This window comes from Cantharellus anzutake (assembly GCF_015039405.1).
Source record: "Cantharellus anzutake strain C23 chromosome Unknown EI90scaffold_23, whole genome shotgun sequence".
In the NCBI taxonomy this organism is placed as follows: Eukaryota; Fungi; Basidiomycota; class Agaricomycetes; order Cantharellales; family Hydnaceae; genus Cantharellus; species Cantharellus anzutake.
Window position 1 is genome coordinate 869,501 of NW_024066973.1, and position 21,515 is coordinate 891,015.

The window sequence follows — 21,515 nt, forward strand, 5'->3', positions numbered from 1 at the left end:
ATGATGGCTTGGCTCCAATTCACGTCTAATGGTGTTTGGGTCCTTTCGAAGTCGATGTGAACCCTGTGCACGTTCTACACAACATGGTCAACGGACACGGTCAACCGGAAGACTTGGCGATTTGAATTACGTATGCGCTGCCAACGGCCGACGAAAAAACAAAAAGGGTTCTTGCACCGCACCCAAACGACTTGCAACAACAAAGCGGGCCGGAATATTCTTGATGCTGGTGAATCCCCCTTGCTCACATGCATGCACAGATCTGAAAAATCTGTGCCTTTTGCCGTCCGTGTATGTAAGTCCTCCCCAAGGCTTGGCTTCGATTGCAAGAGAAGCGTCGAAGTCCTTGCTCGCGGGCCACAAAAAAAAAGTCTGGATTGTGACATGCTCCTCCACCTCATGAGCCAACGCACAATTGATGAACGCCCACCCATTCCCGGGGCCGTCTCACGGCTGAACAAAAATGCCTCGCTGAATGGGCACAATCTGATCTCCCCCCAGCCCGTCAATATTTCAATACTTCCAGCTTCTTTCAGGGAAGCAGGGCGGATTTGGATCCATAAGCAGAGTCTTCTGATCCATGCATATAGTTGTACCCGTTCCACCAGCAAAGTACTATGCATGTCTGCAACGCGGAGTCCAACTAGCTCTGTTCGAACCACCTAGTATGAACGGGTCGAGTTACATATGTATTTCCATCAGTGTCGGTGACATTGAGGTGAGTGGTTCTGTCGCAGGGTTCATCTGCGCAAGAGAGTTGAATTTTCAAATTTGGCAGCCGCCCAATTCAGGTTCGTGAGACAGCGTTTGAACGGCGATGGAAGCATGTAAATTACAAATTTGAAGCAGCATTATGTAACGGTGTTGTTGTACGTACAATTCATCAATATTAGACACATGCCCACGAGAGAGCGAGTTCCCAGGAAACGGAACATGACAGATTACCAATGATCAAGCAAAAATTCGGTATATTCCTGCTCAATTTACAGTCAGACAGCCATCCGCAACAATCTAAAAAAAATCACTCGCCTTCAGCATTCCCAAATTATGGTACGATGCGACATTTACGACTGTACGGAGTTTACGTCTTGTCTCGACTTTTCCGTCAGTGAGTGCATAGGGGCCCGAACATTTGCAATGCGCCATCAAATTGTCTGACTTGATTTGTCCACACTTTGAACACTTCAAGTCTTGCACTTGATACAAAGTCGTCAATCGTCTGATCGAGTCGATGAGTGAAACTTCGATCGCACGGCGGTCGTATTCGCATTTGCAAACCGGACATTGCCAAAGGGGTGGCCCTCGACGGTGCCCGTCGCCCTCGATGGCCAGCAGATCAGGGTCACGGCAAAAATCCAAGTCTCGCATGTGGTTACAATGACGACAAATCACCATCGGTAGAACGAATGGGTCACACGGGTTTCGGAACTCCGCCTCCTCCGAAAATTCACGAACCCCGATGAACTGAAGAAGATTACGCTTCAACAGCCCTACTTCCAGCTTGTAATCCTGAGCCGCAGAGAAGATAGCGCAAGTGAACTTTATGAACTCGAGCGCAGGGTTGGTCATCGTCAAGTGTGATCCTGGCAGAAGGGGAAACCGGAACTCGTTCGGCAGTTGTGGTTCCAGCAGAGCCTCACGGTGTTCCTCGACAATTTCAGTTACAGCGTGCAACATCCTTCTCGTCAGAGTCCCCGCGATGAAATCTCGCGTCTCTTCATTCTCTTCCCTTTCGGCATCGTCAAGGGGTTTCAGGTTGTCGTCTTGTGTCAGTTGCTGGCGAACCTTGAGAGGTGAACGGCTCCAGACTGAATGGTTCCTGTGAATTAGATACAGCGTCTTGATGAAGTGATTGACAAAGCGGCCAAAGTACTCTTGAACGAATGGCGGCAAGAAGGACTGGATATTCCATGTTGCTTCCATAGGCACTTTCGGGGGCGGCTCCAAGGCTTCCGGGTCAATACACACGACTCCGCCTCGGTTAGCTTTGTCCAAGTAGAGCAAGTGGTCGTAGAACCGATCAGTGCGAAGGGCGACATACTTGAACAGGTCGTTACCATTGATGGCGGATGCCAGGTAATTCGCGTAAGCATATGCTGTCCCTGGTGGCTTGGATGTAACGAGAAGGAGGCTCCCGAAATCCCCATGAACAACTCTAGAGCCAAGTCTCTTGAATTCAGCTACCATTTGAAGAAAGACTTTCTTCATCAATCCATGGACGAAGCGATGAATGCCTGGATCGTACATGCATGAGCTTTTCGTGCCAATCCATCTTCCAAAATGCTCAATGATGTTTCGGGAGGCCACGCTGGTTGTCCGATCAGCATGCCAGAATCGTAACAATGCTTTCAATTCCGCAAGGATGTGAGGTGCTAACACGGTGTCACCAAATGTTGCCGAAACATTAGTTTCTCCTTTGGCGAGTTCATCCAGGGTGTGAGATGTGGAGTCAAATGCAGTCGTACCACCACTGCCTTCCAATTCGTTAACGAAGGCAGCTTGCATCACAGAATTGAACGCCAAATCCTTGACCTCGATGGACAAACACACGTTGGAATAGTTCCCGGGAACGCATATTTCAGCCCCAGAGAGCTCATCTGACTCGCCTGCCGAATCGTGTTCTCGTCCACCAAGATCCGGTTTCGGATTTGGAGACCACCATAAAAGACAATCTCTCTTCCACATCCGTCGCGCAAATTCAACGTCCGCAAAAAATAATGCCTCATCCCCAATAACGTTGCCAAGAGGAACATTATGGTAGGAGCAATGTTCATGTCTTTCCTGGATCCAAACTCCAACATGAAGGAAGCGAGTCAGCATCTTCTTGACAACGTCTGGCTGCCAGGGAAAGGCATCCAAGCTGTGGGTCCGTTTGTTTCCTGGCATCATGAAGACCGGGTGATTTATGATTCGAGGCATGCCTGATTCGAAATAGGACATTGTCTTCATCGAAGAGACAACCAGGAGGGTGGATTTATTAGCTCTCACGCCGAGTTCACGGGAGAGTGCCCTCATCGCGATAGCATCGCTAGAGTGATACGTGATCTCGAAGTCCAACTCCGGTGGATATCGAATGAAGGACCAATTACCAAGCTTTGCTTTGTAGTCCTTCAGGAGATTGGAATAGGTTTCTCTTAGACGCGAAAGCGGTTCTCTATTTTTCCCATTATCAACGATATGGATTTTGACAGTGTTATTCGGAAAGAATACTCCGAACACGTGTCGCGGGGCTGTGGTGGAATGGAAAAGGAAAATGATATTAGACGGGCGAAGCTGAGGAAGATATTTGGCAGTGCTGGATCGAGCAGAGAACATCAATTGTTGTAGGTCGAAGCCCACATCTTTGGCTCGATTGAGGCTAATGTTTGTCGTGTCGTTGGTAGTGCAGCGTGTGCCCAGTTGCAGAACGCCTCTAAGATCTGGGGAGAGCTACAGTGTCAAAAGCAGTTAGTTGATACCTGGACTATATACGGGATCCAATTCACCTGAGTCTCGTAAACTCCATCTACATTGGGATGGTTCAGCAGATTGGCAAAGTGTGACTCTGATCTGAGGTAAACATCTTCTGCGACAGTGATTCTGTACAGGTGTAGACAGGGTTGACTTCTCGGGAGCGAGCGAGTAACTGCTTCAGCCGTGTAGGAGGATTGGAATGTGAAATCGGAAGGGGCGACCTTGAAATTAATGTAGAACTGTCTGGGGATGCGAAGTGGCACGGACACAAATTCATCATCCATGGCAACCCACATAGTGAATCTGCCAGGCGTGTTTGTCACCCGAATCTGGACGATGTCCCAGGCTCGGTAAGAGCGTGTTAGCGACGTGTGGAACATTGATGGAACATTGAAGCTAATTCCATCACTCTCCCCACGAGCGCGGTATTCACGAGCAGCCTTCCATCGCGGTCTCATATACTTCAGCCACTTGGAGTAGTTAACGGAATAATCAGGAAGTGGTTCAGCGTCCGACGTCGTCTGCTGCCTGGTGACTTTCGCCACTTTTGGCTGCAATTCCGTGTTTTCCACTGAATTGCCAATATCTTCGATATCTCCGGTGCCCAAAGACCTAGAAGAGATAGGTGCAGTCGCAGGATCTTTTTTTTTGAAGAAGTCAGTGACTTTGTGCTGTTCATAATCACGATTCAGTACTCGTTTATGGAGCCAATCAGGGTGGCGTATGCGTGGAACTGGGTTCGAGACCTTTTGCATTGCGGCAGGTATTGTGATGAGCTTTTGGATAACAGAACCTAAGCGTTCGATATAGTAATCCCAGTCCAGTATGGTCCGAATGTCAAAATCTGTGAGTCTGCTGTCGTGTAGCCATTTGCGTAAATAGGACCTCTTGACATTCTCTTCGGCAGAGAAGATAGCAACAGGTACCGCACGGTCGGTCACAGGAGCACCCGCTGGTTTCGCCGAGATGATGAATTTGCAGGCAAGGCCTCTGTCTTTCACCATCTGAGAACCAAGAAATTCTGCAAGTCGCTTCGCGGTACTGATAGAGGTTGACTTCTGGCCCCCGTACTCCGCAAGTGTTTTCGACATACTACGGTTTTCTGCGATGAGGTCGACGAGTTCTTCATCGCTCAAACTCTTTCCTTTGCTGAAGAGCACGTCCAACCATTGATCCGCTACCTTCGCAACCGCAGCATAACACTCCTCCGTGGTTGACCCAAGGAGGAATTTTTCGAAGAGTTGGGTTTGAAATATCTTGATCAATTGCAGTTCTCCGCGTCGCTTCACCTCGAAACCTTTCAGCTCCGCCAAACTTCCATCTTCGTTGAACACAGCGTAGCGCTTCTTGAGGAGTTTGTCTTCCTCTTTGGAGGAGGGTAGAATCATGGCTTTGTATGGGCCATCAAGCTCGAAAAAGATGGAGTTCTCGCTATGAATGGCGTACGACTCGGTGGTTTTATCGAAAGAGTGGTACTGGTGGTTGGTAAATTGGTCATAAACTAGATGGTTGAGCATAGTGCATGGATACGAAAATGCAAGGGGCTTTCCACTTTTGACTTGGAAAGCAAAATTTTCGGGGAAGCACCCAGGCAGCATGCACCATATCCCATCTGTGTCAAGCTCCAACGGACGGCCGATCTGTTCGACCAACTGACGAGCCATCTGAATAATGCGGGCCCCAGTAAGACACGTTATCCCAGCCATCTCCATAGAATGCCAGCGAGCACCTTTCCTCATCACATAACCGTAAAAGGAGTTGAGGATACACTTGTGAGCGAGTTGGAGAGAATCCCACAACACAATCATTTTCCTGGCCTCCTCAATCTCCGTGAAAGAATTGCCTCCGAGGGCCACATCGAGCTTCTTCTTCCATTCCTTATGTAAACCCTTGTATTCATATCGGCGATCACGGAAATTGCGGACAGTGTCGATATAGAAGGGATTTTCCCGTTGGCAAATGATTGCCTCACGCTCGACAACTTTGGTGTCCTTAGTTCTGCGGTACACCTTGCGCGAGTAGTCACCCAGACGCTTGTGGAGGAGGGCAGTCTGCTCGGCTTCAGTGAGATCATCAAAACGCCGCTTTGGTCCATCAGGGTGTTTTGGTGGTAACATTTCTGAGTCCAACGCGTTCCGTACCATGTTAAATTCGTCGCGATGTGCTGGGAAGAACTCTCCGCGCCAAGCCCATGTCATTCTTCGATCGCACTGCTTTCCAGGCCGGTTGTAGTCGCAGACAGCACACATTGCTTCACTCACAACAGAGTCCGGCTGCAAGCGATTTGACAACATGATATTGGGGTACATAGCAGCCACATCGAGATGATAGATGAGGGGCTTGTCGGTACGGAGCGGATTGTCTCGAAGTTCTTCCAGTTTACTCTGGATGCTCGCTTTCACGTCATCGTAATTGGTTATGTCGGAAAGATCCTTTTTGAATTCTTGTTGTATGCAGAACTTTAATGCACGGTCCAAATCCAGGATCAACTAGAAATGAATGTACTTAGGGGGCGGGTAACTTCGGGGAAACTGGATGCAAGGGCTCACCTGGTTGACACCTTCCGGGACGATTCTGAAATGCGTAGGAATATCACTCCGAAATACACCGGCTTCAAGGGCTTCAACATGACCTCCGACGTATGTCTCAGAAGCAAGCAGATGTCCCTGATACATGATGCCAGTAGGATCTTCATGACGATTTGGCATGATGATTTTGCCGCGATAGGCCTCCACCTGCAACAATACTTGGCATGGTTTTTCTCAAAAAAATGAGTAACAGCTCACCATAAGAAGCGTTTCACAAAGGGTGCCAGATCCTTTTCTGAGGACGTCGTCCGGGTTAAGCGGGATGATGTTGCACAGGGAGAAAATGAACGGATGGACGTATTTCATATATAGATAGTACGTTGCTACGGCATCAGATACCGAATATTGAGCCAAGATCTGAGGATGCTCTGAGGCGTATCTATTATGTTTGCTCAGCGTCAGGCCAAATAGCTCACTGATGAACCAAGGCACTCACGGTGTCATGAGCTCAGGGTCTAATTCCATGGGATTATATCCTAACTTTGCAGTCGTGACAGCTTTCAAGCCCTGGCTTCCCTGCGGAAGATACGAATCACGCTTCACCCACCGGAAACAATCCATGTGAGCGCAAGCCCTGCTCTTGTACTCGTCTTCAGAGTCTTTCGCGAAACCGATCTCTGCGAACATATCCATCCCGTGAGCTTTTGCCCGAGCGTCGACGAAAGGAAAGTCGAACAAGTCTCCGTTGAATGTAGCCATAACGGTCGGCTTCGCCTCGCGAATGTGTTCAAACCAACGTCTGAGAACACCTTCCTCATCTGCCTCGTTGAATATAGTGAAAGGACCTTCATATTCGGGCTTGGGTGTGTAATCAAAGTCCTCGATATCCTCGCTGACAATGTCACGATTTGTAATGAGGAACCCTTGCCCGTCGATCATGTACGATATCATCATAACTTGATCAATAGCCTGGTCAGGGAACTTGAGTGGAGCTTTGGTGGTCTCGATATCAAACGCCATAACCACTGGTTCCGCACGCTTGACACGGTCTGTGATGCGAGACAGAGTCACTTCCCCTTGTGACGCTGTCACTGTGTACCAGTAGCCAACGCGATAGTCTAGGGGGATGATAATTATACGGTTCTAGACATCTAGACGGCGCTCGTACCATTGTCAATTGCGACTCGAAGATAGTAAGCGACATCATATTCCCGAATATCCGTAATCAGTTCGCGGGGATCAAGGTGAGTCTGCCCTCGAAGGGGCGCAGATTCGACACCACCCAGGAACCCCCCACCAAGCTGTCCTGTTGCATGCGAAGCAGCTTGGATGACCTCAGCGTAAGCATCCACTGCGCTGCGTTTCGCGCTGTTCGCCTGTGCGACTGGGAGAAGATCTTTTCGAACTGATAGAAGGTCGGAAACATTTCGAAAGTTCAGCTGCAAATATAATTGCTGGTATCCCAAAAGGTGGTTGGGCTAATCGAAGAGTGTTCAGATGTGGACACCTGGTAGGAAGTGTGTACTTACCATCTTTAAATCTTCCTTCTTCTCCCTCAGAATGCGATAGATTAAACCCTCGTATCTCTTGAGAAGCCACTCTTCCACTATGCCCTCATTCCCTTTCTACGCGGCGCACGATAAGTAACGGCGCGTTATTTAATACTCATTTCATTCTCACCTTGCACGCGATGTAGAAGTAGGGTTCATATGGAACTGTAGCTTTGAACATGCCGCCATCATCTTGTATAAAGTAATAGTCTATTCCAGCCCTGCCCCCTGGCACATCATCATCTTTAATAAGGGTCTGTATAACGTGCCGATTGTGTCAGCGCTTTCAAGTACAAACCACCAGCAGAAGGACAAACAGGGCGCATATTAATCATCCATCCGTCTCGAGGGCGTCCCTCCTGATAGCGAGAAAATCCTAATTTTTCCTCGATCCCATCTTCAATGCGGGCCAGTTCGAAACGGGCCTCGACTTTACTTCCATCGTCATCTTTAACAGCGGCAGGTGTGTTGGCGGTGGCACCTCCCCGGCCACGACCGCCGCGCCCTCGAACGCCACCAACTCTCCCACGAAAGTTCCCTCGGAAACCTCGCCCCCTGGACGCATATCCACGCGCCATTCTGCAAGATGGATTGGACGCGTCTCGTTGTGGCACGGTGCGCAAATTGCCGTGCCCAAAAAGGAAGTACAATCCTGTATTTGTGCGACCCACTTTGGATCGTTGGGCGGGGCAGCGGCTAACGATTTTTTCTTGACACAGCAGAACGGCGATGACGAGCATCATACACCCCATTTCATAGTTGGATCACAATGCATGCACCAATCCTCCTTAGTGTGCGGCAGGCGGCCACCCAATAAGGTCCAGCATTCGGTATCAATCAACAGTGATAAGGCATTGGGAAGATTCAACGGTCAAAGCGCGGGTAATGTACATTGCTTGTTGGGACATTGACACAAGGAGAAACGGCGCAATAGCAGAAAAGACGACTGACCATGCCGCAGTGGCCGCGATGGGCAATGAAGAGAACTCAAGTGGCATCGCAGACACAGGCGACCTTCTTATAACTCTGGAGTCAATCAGCGTCTTGGGCGATCGGCGTCTTGGGCGGAAGTAACCTGGACGTCGCTTGGGGTGAACTCGGCCCGAAACACACCACGGTCGGTCTGGTATTCAAATTCATAAGCTGTGGGCTCATTAGGCTGGAAACGATGAGAAATGAGTCGGTTATAACGGAAGACAGGTGCCAGGGAACTTGCAGGCCCAATCGCAAGCACGACCACGAGCCACGCGACGATCCAAAGATCATTGGATATCTTCAGTCTCACTCGGTCTCCTGGTTGAGGCTATGTGATCGCGTCGGGTGAGTGATTAACGAAAAAAGAAAAAGAAAACGGGACACACTGGCATTAGAAGGTTGTGATAAGAGGGAATTGTGAGTCTAGGGGTTCAGGAAAAATCGGTGCGGAGGCAACTTTTATGCCGCAGAGACTGAATAGATGGCATTATGTACGCCTATTTGCACCTCTGCACGCGACGAAAAGCACTCTCTACGGAAATGTACAGCAAGGGTCATTGCCTTGGTCGCCAGATGGCAGTCTAGTGATTAACACGTTGAGAGCGCTCCCGAGCGCCCAGAATATATTCAAGGACGTGCGACGTCACGCCCTGTTGCATGGGTAAGCCACAAATAATGAGGGCCTCGTCTCGGAGCTGCACCAGAATAGGCATAACCAAATCTGCAGAGACTGAAATGCATCGCGCCCGCAACACTGCAGAGCATGCTGCGTAGGATAGAACGATACAGGATTCAAACATTGACAGGAAACACGTCGGTAAGGGGATGGCAGTTCTACAGTTTGCGGAATTGGAGAGATGATGACTGGGAGATGCGTCCAAGAAAACCAGACACCTACAACCAACAAAGCTGTACGCTGTGGATCCTATTTACTGAAAAGGCATAGGGCCACGAGGGCTTGTGGCATCCCATAACGATCTGCATTCTTGAATGCCGTTACACAATGAAACACAGCCATTTGCATGTAAGGATAACTTGGTAAGGATGTTGCCTTAAATGGCAAGCACGTGGAAAGAGCTAACCGCGCGCCACAATGATAGAGTGCCCCAGCTTCCACATCTAATTTCAAGCGCAAAATTTTCTCGTTCAGTTGGGCAAAACCCCCATGGGCTAGGTCGCCGATGAGCGTGTACACCAACGGGGATGAGATACCCCTCCCCACCGCCAAAAGAGAATCCGGTGCGGACGAACGCTCGAAGCAGGAAGGACATTGATGTCTGTGACCCGCTGACATTGTCATACAGATCGGTTGACTATCTTTTTTTACAGTTCCTTTCAGCGGTCTGAAGAAAACATCGTCGCAGCAACCACGACTGCGAGCATTTTTTACCGTCCGCATCACTACCATTGACTTTTCCATCAAGACACACGACGGTTGATTCCTGATTCCCCTGAGCGATGAAACAGTACTCCAGCCCAAACACACAAGAAACTGCTTTTCAAGCATAGCCCAGCGATGGGACGGAGCATCGGCGGACTTCCCGTCCAAGCAATAAAAGTCCACAATAGGTAATTTTCAAACCATTGCAATTGGACAAACAAAGAGTTGCCCATTGCGAGTCTTGTAGTTGGACAGGAGGGGAAGCTCGATCCCAACAAAACACCAAGCATTCTCGCAGAAGACGCCACGATAGGCAACTACGCAAGTGACTGGGAGTTACCGTGCCCCAATGCGGTGATGACTCACGCCAAGTAAGCGCTCAGAGACGATTCGAGATAACAAGACCACGGTTAAAGCTCCGACAGTGGCACCACCCAAGCAGTTAATGTATGAAAGGGGTGGAAGATCGCACCCACGAATGAGCGAGGCGAACGACAGGGCCGTGATCGTGGGCGCCCGAAACCAACAATCCCAAACAGATGGATCAGCGTCGGAGTGAGTCCAAAAGTGTGGGGATGCCCGGACGTAGTACATGCCTAAAGGGCAGTCTTGCCACGTCGACATGTTTCAGGCTGTGCGCGACATCGTGCTCAACCAGCCACCATCTGAGACAGTCTCTCAGGCGTCAACAAGATCGCAGCTGGTTTTCAGGATCGAGCCGATACTGAAAGATGATGTTGGGTCTGTTAACAAGACACTTTATCTGCAGAGATTGCAGTTTTTCGGGCTTCGATGTTTTCTAACATCCCCGGTCCAGCACGTAAGAGAGCCAGCTATGGCACCCCACATGAACGGGTGCATTGTATCACTTGTGCTGCATCCACATCAGTGCGGTGGTGAAGAGCGTCAACCGTTATAGATAGTACCTATCGCTCAGTCAAAGTCGATTTGGAATCATCATGTGTGGAACAAGTTTCAGCGGAGTTTTAGCGGCCCTAAACCCCCAAGCTGACCAACAGCGCTCTAGATTAATGACATAAAAAGAGCCTAGCTGGAACCGTCGCTTTCTATATCTAGTCTCTCTGCCATTTGCCCTGATTCTTGAGAGGGCGCATCACACCCCTCGATTGGGGAATCTTTCCGGTCCCTCCACTTTTAGCAGAAGTTGAGGTAACAAACCTTGCAATTCCACGTTCGTAAGTCGAATCTTTCGCGGCTGTAGCTTACAGAAATGCACTCACCTCGCTTCCTTATCATCGCTTGTAGAATCGAGGCATTTGATTATCCCCCTTAGAAGTACAATGGCCCACCCGCGGAGTGGCTGCATTCAGAATCGTTCCGCTCAGGCTCAAGATGAGTGCCACCGCTCACCTTAGACGTAAGTTCAAGCATCTCATTCCTTTAGGTACTCCATGACTCCATCAATTAGGGTGATCCCAGTCTCTCCCCATACCGCGACAATATCGGGACGGATTTCGCCTCCTCATTAGTGCGTTTTTACGACGCGCTCTCGGAAGATACATCATCTTGTCGAAGGCAGCGCCGTCGAATGGGTAGGGCATATTGGAATCAGGAATGAAAATGCATGTCAGCAAAGACTCTATGCAGAACGATTGAGTTTATTGTAGGACGGCAGGAGTGTTCATAAATAGGCCTGTGGCTGGCTATATACTCCTCACTGGGTGCATGCACTATGAATTTCTTGGGGACATCGTCACTTGCGGCTACCCCTGGCTTGCAAGCCAACAATCCGGTCGCCTTGGCGAACGGAGAACTGTGCGTCTTCAGACGGAGAGAATTGGGGTAGTCATCGCTACAGTTGTATTGGCAGAGGCAAACCATCAAGATACAAACGGGTCCGACACACGCGGGACAGCTGAATTCAAACAAATTCCTCGCGAAAACACAAGCGCGAAATGACGGTGACAAAAACCCAAATACAAAAATTACCAAGAAAGATACGTATAACAAGACGATATGCAGAAATGGAAACAACTCTAGATCCAGGCTCGACCTGTAGGACTTGTGGGTGAGGAGATAGGCGAAGGAAGGAGGGTCGACTGAGTGACGGGTCTTCGTGAAGTCTTCGTCCGCACGTTTCCGTAGCATCGTGGTGGCCAACTTGACGGCCCAGTACTGAGTAGATCTGAAGGGTTACCTTCTTCCTGCTTCATCCCACGATCAACCTCGTCCTTCCCTTCATCATTAATTAACAGGGCGGGGATGGATATCCCCGAAGGACGTCTAGAAGGCGGATAATACGAAGAAGAGTTTTTTGAGTCTCGCGGTGTTCGTGAGGATTTAACGAAAGAGAGAAAACGCCCCTCGAGAGAAGTGGGCAGGGATGATGTCATTAGCGACGTGGTGGAGAGCAGTCGGGGACCATGCTGATGTTCAGGGGAGGAAGGACAAGGGGATGGTAGCGAGTGTGTGGAATCGGTCCCCTCTTCATCTGCTGAAGGAGAAGGACTGGCATTATCCCTCGAATGCGCGCGGGAGGATGCTTCTTCCAGGAGCTTGTTCAGTGCCATCTGACGACTGGCCGCGGCTTGCATCGCCTCTTCTGAATGACATGCTCGATCATGTCTGCGTGCGTTGCTGGAGATAGAGAACCGCTTCCCACATACATGGCATTCATAAGCTGGAATCGGACATGGTATGGGATGGCAGAGGAAGAGCGGTAGTTTAAATACGATGAAGCCGTCAGCATCGCAATGTTCCAACAATGGAAAAAACAACGCACGCTTTTCGCCGGTATGAACGCGCATATGCTGCCTGAGGGAGCTTGGCCGTTCAAATACTGTTCTGCAGGTAGGATACTCGCACGGATACCTCCGAGGCCGTGAGCCGTTGGAACCGCGCCCTGACTCCGTATCTTGTTGAGTCGGCCAATTGAATACAGGGGCCACAATAGCAGGTTTGAAACGGAACTCCTTCGTAGAGCGGCGTGGTGGACGGGGTGTACGTGGTGGTCGGAGCTGCATCGGAGGAAGAGTTGCGGAGAACAACTCTGCAGGGGTAAGATGTGTCTTGGGCTCCGCGGGTGTAGGAGACGGCTCTAGACTCTGAGGGGCAGGATGATTTGTTGGTGCATGACCATCTTCTCGCACTGGATCCCAGTAAGCACGAGAAACGGGAGGGCTAGGATTTGAGGAGCAGAGCTCAATGCGATGGCTGGGCTTTTGAAGCGATGTGGGCGATGTTAAACGAGGAGACACAGGTTCAGACTTCATACTCGACTGAGGTCCCCCAGCGACGAAGATAAAGAGGGAAAGATGACAAGCTCGAGGGTTGGAAAAGCGGAGTGGAGCCTCAGATTGTTTATATCACTCGCACAAGGAGCAGTTGGCTGATGCATCCGAGTACATTGACACTCACATTGAGGCAGCCACTCGTAAGTGGGCAGATCGGCTCAGGAAGAGATGCATCAGGAGTGCTACATACTATAGAGCGAGCACACATGCAACAGTCGCACAACGCGCAAAAGGCATTTCCCGTATAGGGAAAACGGGACTAGTGCTTGCAAGAAAGGATGCTGCCGTTCACGAGAATGGGACAATGTATATGGAGCAAGCGGGAAGCAGGTGCTCGTGGGGCCCAGCTGTATAGATTTGCCCATTCCCTCAACTTCCCAACAAACACCAACACTGTATTCAAATGGCCTCTCGGTAGGGTAGGAACACAGAAGCAGGTCGGCGATCTCGACGTTGTTAAAACAGACACACTGAGGCGTGGGAATAAATCTTCGCATTTTGCCGTATTTGAAACTGTCATTTAGGGAGCGAAGGATGGGCCAACCAGTTGTTACCATATTTTATAACCTACACGTATCCCAATCCGCCTTATCTCGGCACACAAGCACGGGATTTGCGGCCCAGCCTCGGAAAACCCTTTCTTCCCCCCTACCTAACACGGCTTTAACTCCATCAAATGCCACGTATTATCACAGCTTGGCCCAGGCGCTCAGATCGGCCATCAATGAGATAGGATTGGATCTCACGGCATGGCGTGATGCCGTTTCCAATGACGAGAGAGATAAAGAAATCGTTCTGGTGGCATCTTCTTCAGATGAAGGGGAAGACCCCGAATAATCGATAACACCTGCTCCCTTCGAAAAAGTACAAAGTGGTTAGCACTTCTCTCTGGGATCCTCCCCCGATGCCTGTTTACTGGTGTGCTACAGTTCTACGAGCGAACGTCCTGGATGGGCGCCAGTTGTCCAGCCACCAGTGATCGATCCCTGAACGCCACATGCACCCATTTGCTCTCATTCTGGAAGATCCTTTGATCGATTTATCTTCGTCCCGGATCTGGTACACCCTTACTGGCTTACTACCCATTAACTTTCCCAACACTCGTGCTCATTTCCAACGGTAGTTCTGACTCCTGTTTCCGCGATAGAGCTGTTCCATATCCACTTTGAGATTGGCGCTCTTTTTCCTATCGTGTTTTACAGTCCTAAAAACAGATTTATGGAAAACATGGATCTGTGTTCTTGACCCCAGATTCGCATTCGTTGCATGTGCTACTTGGAGGTCGCCTCGCCTGACCCCATTGCGCTGAATAGCTTTGCCATTCCCCTCCTCGGCTCAAACAAGAAAGGCGTTCGTATTCTGAATTGGACGTTTTCTCCAGCTTAAGCATACCACACCATGAATGATTTGAATTTCATTCTCATATTCCTATGTCTTGTGCTGCATGACGGGACTTGGCGACCATACGATGAAATATGGCTCGTCTTTTGTGCCCCGCGCAAGTATCATACTATTTCTCTCTGCATACCCCACTAAGGCCTGATTGGCGGGTGAGAAACCCTATCTGGGCCTTACCAATTCGCCGAGTCTCCTGGGCCTCAACGCTATTTATGTGCCTATCTCTTTTTTAGCTACGGTACCCTTCTCACCCCCATTCACAGCTTTAGGAAGTGATGTCTCCCATAGAGCGGAAGATGTTGATGAGCGAATATCATCCTGATAGGCCAGGCTTTGTATAAGCCACGTCTGCTTTCGAGGGCATTTTATCAACATTTCTGGCTCGTAAGCAGTCGTCATGTTCTCTGCCACTCAGGAGTGTTCGTCACACTCGTTTGTCGGATTGCGCTTTGGGGTTAGGGCGGTCCGTCTCCTTGACGACCGCGCCACAGTAGTGTGTGCCTTTGGTCCCACTGCACACGGTCTATTTTGTCGCCATCCTCCCACTTTTCCACTTTTGGCTTTCCCAATGTGTCGCCTCGATCGGTTAAATTATCTGCTCGTTTCCGAGGCGTGGTTGGGGTATCCGAGCCCCTCTCACCCTTAGCCTCCACTTTCTATATTCAAGCTTTTCTTTCTCAGCTTGTAGGACCCATCATCATTGCTGACTGACGTTTTGGCGACCTGAATTGCTCAGGTTTACTGGGTCAACCTCTTACTAATGGCTCGCTCAACCACAACTTGAGAATATTATGTCACTGGATGACTCAGATAATGCATTACGTGACGTTCGGGTCATTTGACTCACCTAGATACGACAACATGACAATAATTATACAGCATAATGATGAGCGGCATTCACAAGCCCGGCGCCGTGCTGATCAGTTCTTACTAAGATGCCTATCCAAGCAACTATCTCAAGTTCTACATGTCCAAAATGTATAAAGGAGTCTAAGGTTTTGGATCTTTAACATCTCCAACTCCATCCAGTTCCTCGAACCTCACTTGAAGTATCAACTACTACCAGCATGGCACCTTACAACGCCAAAACAACTGCCGAAGACGCCATCAACGAGCTCAAAGACCGAGTTATAGGGAAAAATGGTCGGTAGCCTCAATACACTTCTAAGCTGGATAACTGAGCTGGTCATAGTCGTTGTAACTGGCGTATCGCCTGGAGGACTCGGCACTGAGGTCGTTCGTACAATTGCTCCTTATGCCAAGTTGATCTATGTGACTGGTCGTAACAAGGATCGGTATGCTTCCCTCCATAGCGGGATTCCGTTCTCGAGATACGAATGATAGTCTTATCGCTTTCAATAGTATCCACGAGAGCATTGTTTCCATCAAGAAAGACGTGCCGTCGGCGAACATCATCCCGATAGTAGCCGATTTGACGTCTGTGGAGTCTATTCGTAGTGGCGCTTGGAGATCACAGAGCCTATTCATGTGGGTGCTCAAAGAATCTCGTCGGCCATAAGGCGGCGGGAACTAAAACCAGATCCTTTCGTAGATACTGATAAACAACGCTGCAACGGCACTGTTCGAGACCCTCCACCGCTCCAAAGAAGGGTTCGAGGCTCAGTTCGGAGGAAATCACCTCGGCCATTTTCTATTTACCAACCTCATCTTGCCACGTCTACGCGAGGCCGCGACACCAGAGTATCCGGCCCGTGTCGTCGTGGTCTCTAGTCTCGCCTACAGCTGGGCACAAGCTCCTGGCGGCTTTCGATGGGATGATCCTGCATTCATCAAACGACCGGAAGAATACGCCAAGTTCGAAGCTTATATGCTAAGCAAAACAGCGAACGTCCTTCATGCTCGTGGGATTGCGAGGAAGTTTGCAACGGACAACATTGTCGCGTACTCTTTGTCCCCTGGCATAGTGGAGACGAACATGAATTTATCTATTCCTTTGGATGAACAAGTGGCCTTTGGGTTTTTGAAAGAGGATGGTACCAAAGCCGAACATCCACATTGGAGGACCTTTGCTGAGGGTGTTGGAACGTAAGTCATCGTTGGCCTTTCCGGATTCTAATGTCATTTTTTTGGAATGGTTTAGTGAGGTCGTAGCCGCCTTAGATCCATCACTCCTGCCACATAGTGGGGCCTTCCTACTAGATAACCAGCCCGCCGCTGGAAAGGACGTGACTTCGGTAATAACAGATGTGCGTTCGCTTTTGGTGTTCCTGTTGAAATTTCATCTGCTGATCGGTGCCTAGGAGAATGCCGAAAGGTTGTGGCAACTCAGCGAGGAGCTCCTTGCTCCATTCTAGGGATTCTATGTCAATTTTGTAGGGTGGTCATTGCCATAAACGACTGATGAGGCGATCACCTGTGTAACCTGTAACTCATCCGGCGTAGGATAATGTAAATCGGGCGGTTTCATTCGCTATATTGGATCAAGAGGGGAATACATGGGGCACGCGCCAGAGTGTGGCACTTGTCCTGGATCATGTCTGCCCCCCGCTTCTTGAAGCCATGAAGAAATCATTCGAGGTGGCGTAAATCCAAAAGACTGAAATTGCTTATACTCTTCCATTTTCTCTGGCGATTGGTACCCACTATCACCAACCAGGGCCGCTGTTTTTCGTCGAAGCTCGGAAGCCCAGATTTGAGCGGGTTGCAACACACCTATGTGAGAAAGCGCTTTGGCAGTCATAAACACAAACGGCTACTCGTGAAGGCCAAGTCTGGTATATACACTGCGATGACTCTATGAAGGGAGACAGATTTTTTGCGAACTAAGCATACGTTAAAGTGTGGCCGACAAAACCTGCATGTTTCTCATCGTTTGGGGAAAGGATTAGGCATGGGAACGATCTTTTTGTGACCCACGGGAAGGAGCTAGCTAGTACCAACTGACCTGCCGTGGAGGTTGACTCCTTTTTGTTTGAACCAGGGCGTTGGTGAGCTACACGTTTGGGTGGGCAGGAATCAAGGGCACTGGCTTGGGAGGGGGGATCCGCCCAAATTCCGCGGAGGTCGAAGGGTGCTTCGGGGGGAAGCGACTAATATGACTTCGGAACCCCTCTGAAATTGGTGTTAACGGGACAATAGGATTTCGACAATCGTGCTTAATCTCATTACCTACAGAGGCAGCCCTATATCCGTCGAAAAATCACTCAAGAATTGGTCGTATCTTGGTCGTATAGGTGCCAAGGAGAGGAATTTTTGCTCCAGTGAATAGTGGAATCTTTCTGGAAATGCATAATTCATTGAACTCGTGCTTACCACATGGGCCTAAGCCTGGCCCGACCAATACCATATTCACGGCCCAAGAATATCGATCATCAGAGAAGATTTGTAGCTAACAAGGGATCTCGCTGGTGGAAACAGATAAGATAATCTCGTGGGGTGAAACTCCCTGTAGCCCAAACGTCAGGGCAGGTAAATTGTTTCCTACCGTTACATTAATGTTGATGGTCCGCTGCTACAGTCGATGTATATCGATGCTGACACGAGCATTCGAAAGAAAACTACTGGCGGTTAGGTCCCGAGACGTATGATGCTGAAGGAAAGGCGGAAAAGGACCAAATTATTGGGAAGCGTGCCATGCATGCCACTCCGCTCCGAAAGGAATTAGCGCATATTTAAAGGCGCCGCAATCAGTATTCGAAGAACATACGATATGTGGGAAAGCAACTGCAACAGAGCCTCATCATTAATTTCAGAAGTTACGCCACTCATAACCAATGGGACAATCATTGATATTACAGTTCGATTGTAGTTTGGCTTAAGTAAAGCGATGATAAGCAAAAGGTCCCACAATCTCAATCAGAACATCCGTGCATGTTCGCATGTTTGTCTCGTAATAGTCCACCTAATTAGAAGTGTGCTTGCGGCACTATCATGCATGGCGACATGATTAATTAGGAAAAGAAATGGATGGTCAATATCAGGGTAGGGCATATTGACACACGCATGATTTTTGAATGATGGCGGACTTAGCCCGTTGGCACGTAATTCATATGTGTGCGTGCAGGAACATCATGCATCAATGGGACGAGCGTGTATGAGGAACTGACATTTGAAGGGAAAGCAGCGAATGCTACCAGTTACACGGAATGAAATTATAGTAAAATCTGATGTCCCCGGAACAGCAAGGTGACTAAATTACGTGGATCGTCTCCGAGCAGCAAGGGCCTTTATACCCTGGCGTTGATACATAGACAAATAGACAAATAGATTCGACCAACTCATGCCTCTGGATTGAAACGGACAACTCCATACAATTCATTCGAAGCACAACTGGGCATTGCCACGAGAGCGACCATTCGGTGTTGGACGGCACTTGATTCCCCGTGCCCATCGTAGGCCTTGCAATTATAAGCTCTCTATAGAGAAGTCTAGAGAAACCAGCTTGCCCTGTGCACCGTGCAACATCAATCACCCAAAGCCGGTGTCGAGTAACAGCACTGCTGTCACCTAGCTTTTTCTAGCGCGTCACGTCACTGCCTCTTTCGCTCTACACTCTGCTTTACCTGTCTTTCCGGGATGCCCCCGTCTAACGTACAATATCATGTTGAGCCCACACCGGCAGTTTCATCCACTAATGTATTTCGAGACGAACTGTTCGTTGGCAAAGTCGTTTTCTGCACCGGGGGAAGTAGTGGAATATGCAAGGCCATTGTGGCCGCGCTGATGCGTCATGGTGCGAGCGCTTTTATCGTCGGTAGAAAGTGCGTTGAAGTTATCAGCATCTGCTGTTGCGAACCATTCTGGCGGAAATGGCTGAGACGTAGATCTTTGTTACTAGTGCTGACAAAGCTCGAATTGCTGCCTCTGAGCTGACGTGTAACAGTGGCAGGACATGCGGATACCATCCAGCAGATGTGAGGACGCCAGATAACATTAAAGAAGCTGTAAGGCGATGTATTGGGATGTTTGGAAAGATCGACTTTGTTGTGTGCGGTGAGTCCCTCCTGTCTGTCTGTCGCTAATGTGATGTGCCTTCGGACTTATCTTTTCCCACCCTCTTTAGGTGCAGCAGGGAATTTTCTCTCTACAATTGATAACCTATCAGAGAATGGTTTCAAGACCGTAATTGAAATCGACACCTTGGGCACCTTCAACACAGTAAAGGTACGTTCCTCATTCTCTGGTCCAACTCTTAATATCGATCCGCGCAGGCGACTCTTCCCTACGTAAGGGAGTCAAGAGGCGCGTACCTCCATATAAGCGCCACACTTCACTATCGTGGGACACCATACCAAGGTTGGACACTTTGATACATGCGCATCCACTTACTCACTTCGGGGAAAATATTATAGCCCACGTATCTGCGGCGAAGGCAGGAGTTGATGCCCTCTCAGCTGTCTTGGCTGTAGAAGAAGGGCCAAGGGGCGTGAGATCGAACGTGATCGCTCCGGGTCCCATTGCCGAGACTGAAGGTAACCCTCTAGGTCACAGCTGCACAACCCTAGACTTTGTACTTATTCTCCACTTCCCTCAATAGGCTACTCCCGACTTTCCACTGGATCGGAAGAGACTATCAGAGCGTCGCAGTCAAGGTATCCCTTGGGTCGTGCTGGGGACCTTAGAGACGTCAGCAATGCTGCAATCTGGCTCTTCAGCCCAGCAGCTAATTGGATCACAGGCCAAGTACTTGTTCGTATTTTGAATTTCTTTCACCAGACTCTCGTGTTATTGACGGTTACCTTCACGTTAGGCTGTAGACGGTGGAGAGTACCATGTGTAAGTATGTCATAGCTCTTGGTTTATGCAAATCCTCATGCGTCTTTCGCCCACAGAACCAGTGGCATGGTGCCCGATTACCCTCAGAACGTGTTAGACCCCGACTCCATGAAGGGATTGATAAAAAACACAAAAGGAGTTAGAAGCACCTTGGTACCTCAAGGGAGCAAGCTATAATAGTCCACGCTCTGGAATTTTTAGAGAAGTGATGCGACGATTACTGCAAGAGTGTACATGTTCCAACTTATATATAATGTATCATTGCCTTTTCTATATTGTCATCTCTTCTATATGTGGATGGTGACTTAGTATTCTCATAAGGGATCCTCCAATTCCATTTTCAGACTGTTTATCAGTTTCAAGAGAGCTGTAGAGACACTTTGGGATACACGTCTCCATTAGCCAAGTTAGCACCTCAACACATCTCCATGGCCTCTTGCGGCTGGATCGGCGGAAACTCCCAATACCAGGCAAGGCAACCTTTCTAGTTGACGTTTCCATTTGTGTCCGGGCTTCCTTGTTAGGCAAGCTACTTGACAGCCTTGATTTCGGGTGGAGAGTGTGTCCAGCGCGGCCCGCGGACCACACCTAGCCTCAGGACTTGATGCAGATGCGTAGCAGAAGTTCGCCAGCAAGTTCGGTTCAAGCTCGAGTGATCCGCCAATTCAAGCTTCAGGATACTGCCATCAATGGACATCTCCAGTACCTTGTGCTCCATTGGTCAATCAAGATGTACAGTTTCAATTGGAAATGACAAGACCTTCTTCTTCTGTCGTCTGGGATATAAGTAATTGCCATTCCCATAACTGCATAACTATTCACGCCTAGTACGAGAGCTCCTGATCACCCTTCGTTCGGATCAATTGCGGCCAAAGCCGACCCATAGGACGTTCTCAGTGATTGACAAGACTTGGTCGCATCATTGCGTCATGATGGCGCCCCCGATCCAGCTGATACACTGCGATCGGAGCACTGGGAGGATCAAGGGCTTGACGCTATTGGCACGCGTACGTTCGCTACTACGTGTCCATCTCAATGCGCTTGTGCTGCATTCATCGTTGGGATTATACCAAGGATCGTGTTGGTCAGGCTTGTGCTTCATGTTCCGTCAGGGAATTGAACGATCTTCGTTCCCTGAAAATGCACTGACACGCTGATATTCGACCATCCCCTGAACGGACATCCCATGTGCTGTGCGCATCACCTTGCGCCCCCCGCCAATTGTAAACGGCTCGGACCA

The 21,515-nt window shown here is 49.3% G+C and overlaps 7 protein-coding genes across 7 annotated transcripts; 4 read left to right on the forward strand and 3 right to left on the reverse strand.

Annotated features, from left to right (window-relative positions):
* The first annotated feature begins 24 nt into the window (after positions 1–24).
* On the forward strand, positions 25–716 carry EI90DRAFT_3058062 (uncharacterized protein). Its single transcript, XM_039060344.1, has 2 exons — positions 25–74; positions 131–716. The coding sequence occupies exons 1-2, from the start codon at positions 29–31 to the stop codon at positions 664–666; spliced, it is 582 nt and encodes a 193-aa protein (XP_038916184.1). The 5' UTR covers positions 25–28; the 3' UTR covers positions 667–716.
* Positions 717–941: 225 nt separating this feature from the next.
* EI90DRAFT_3145642 (uncharacterized protein) lies at positions 942–8,109 on the reverse strand (the record flags this gene model as incomplete). Its single annotated transcript, XM_039065320.1, has 10 exons — positions 942–974; positions 1,030–3,412; positions 3,472–5,942; positions 6,003–6,188; positions 6,240–6,420; positions 6,478–7,099; positions 7,150–7,459; positions 7,511–7,606; positions 7,662–7,787; positions 7,849–8,109. The coding sequence occupies 10 exons, from the start codon at positions 8,107–8,109 to the stop codon at positions 942–944; spliced, it is 6,669 nt and encodes a 2,222-aa protein (XP_038916185.1).
* Positions 8,110–9,132: 1,023 nt separating this feature from the next.
* EI90DRAFT_1026744 (uncharacterized protein) lies at positions 9,133–10,246 on the reverse strand. The gene is made up of 2 exons (XM_039051421.1): positions 9,405–10,246; positions 9,133–9,340 (listed from the first exon to the last, which is right to left on the reverse strand). The coding sequence occupies exon 1, from the start codon at positions 10,011–10,013 to the stop codon at positions 9,432–9,434; it is 582 nt and encodes a 193-aa protein (XP_038916186.1). The 5' UTR covers positions 10,014–10,246; the 3' UTR covers positions 9,133–9,340; positions 9,405–9,431.
* Positions 10,247–11,687: 1,441 nt separating this feature from the next.
* Positions 11,688–13,635, reverse strand: EI90DRAFT_3058077 (uncharacterized protein). Its single transcript, XM_039060345.1, has 4 exons — positions 13,145–13,635; positions 12,631–13,121; positions 12,194–12,528; positions 11,688–12,079 (listed from the first exon to the last, which is right to left on the reverse strand). The coding sequence occupies exons 1-4, from the start codon at positions 13,243–13,245 to the stop codon at positions 11,885–11,887; spliced, it is 1,122 nt and encodes a 373-aa protein (XP_038916187.1). The 5' UTR covers positions 13,246–13,635; the 3' UTR covers positions 11,688–11,884.
* Positions 13,636–13,639: 4 nt separating this feature from the next.
* EI90DRAFT_1027100 (uncharacterized protein) lies at positions 13,640–14,015 on the forward strand. Its single transcript, XM_039051422.1, has one exon. It carries the CDS (start codon positions 13,676–13,678, stop codon positions 13,976–13,978), a length of 303 nt encoding a protein of 100 aa, XP_038916188.1. The 5' UTR covers positions 13,640–13,675; the 3' UTR covers positions 13,979–14,015.
* Positions 14,016–15,606: 1,591 nt separating this feature from the next.
* On the forward strand, positions 15,607–16,854 carry EI90DRAFT_3123662 (uncharacterized protein; the record flags this gene model as incomplete). Its single annotated transcript, XM_039063632.1, has 6 exons — positions 15,607–15,682; positions 15,732–15,834; positions 15,902–16,031; positions 16,092–16,585; positions 16,641–16,746; positions 16,801–16,854. 6 exons carry the CDS (start codon positions 15,607–15,609, stop codon positions 16,852–16,854), a joined length of 963 nt encoding a protein of 320 aa, XP_038916189.1.
* Positions 16,855–19,075: 2,221 nt separating this feature from the next.
* Positions 19,076–20,452, forward strand: EI90DRAFT_2920433 (NAD-P-binding protein; the record flags this gene model as incomplete). The annotated part of the gene is made up of 8 exons (XM_039054745.1): positions 19,076–19,260; positions 19,338–19,492; positions 19,563–19,663; positions 19,711–19,795; positions 19,852–19,971; positions 20,037–20,188; positions 20,250–20,275; positions 20,332–20,452. The coding sequence occupies 8 exons, from the start codon at positions 19,076–19,078 to the stop codon at positions 20,450–20,452; spliced, it is 945 nt and encodes a 314-aa protein (XP_038916190.1).
* Positions 20,453–21,515: the final 1,063 nt, after the last annotated feature.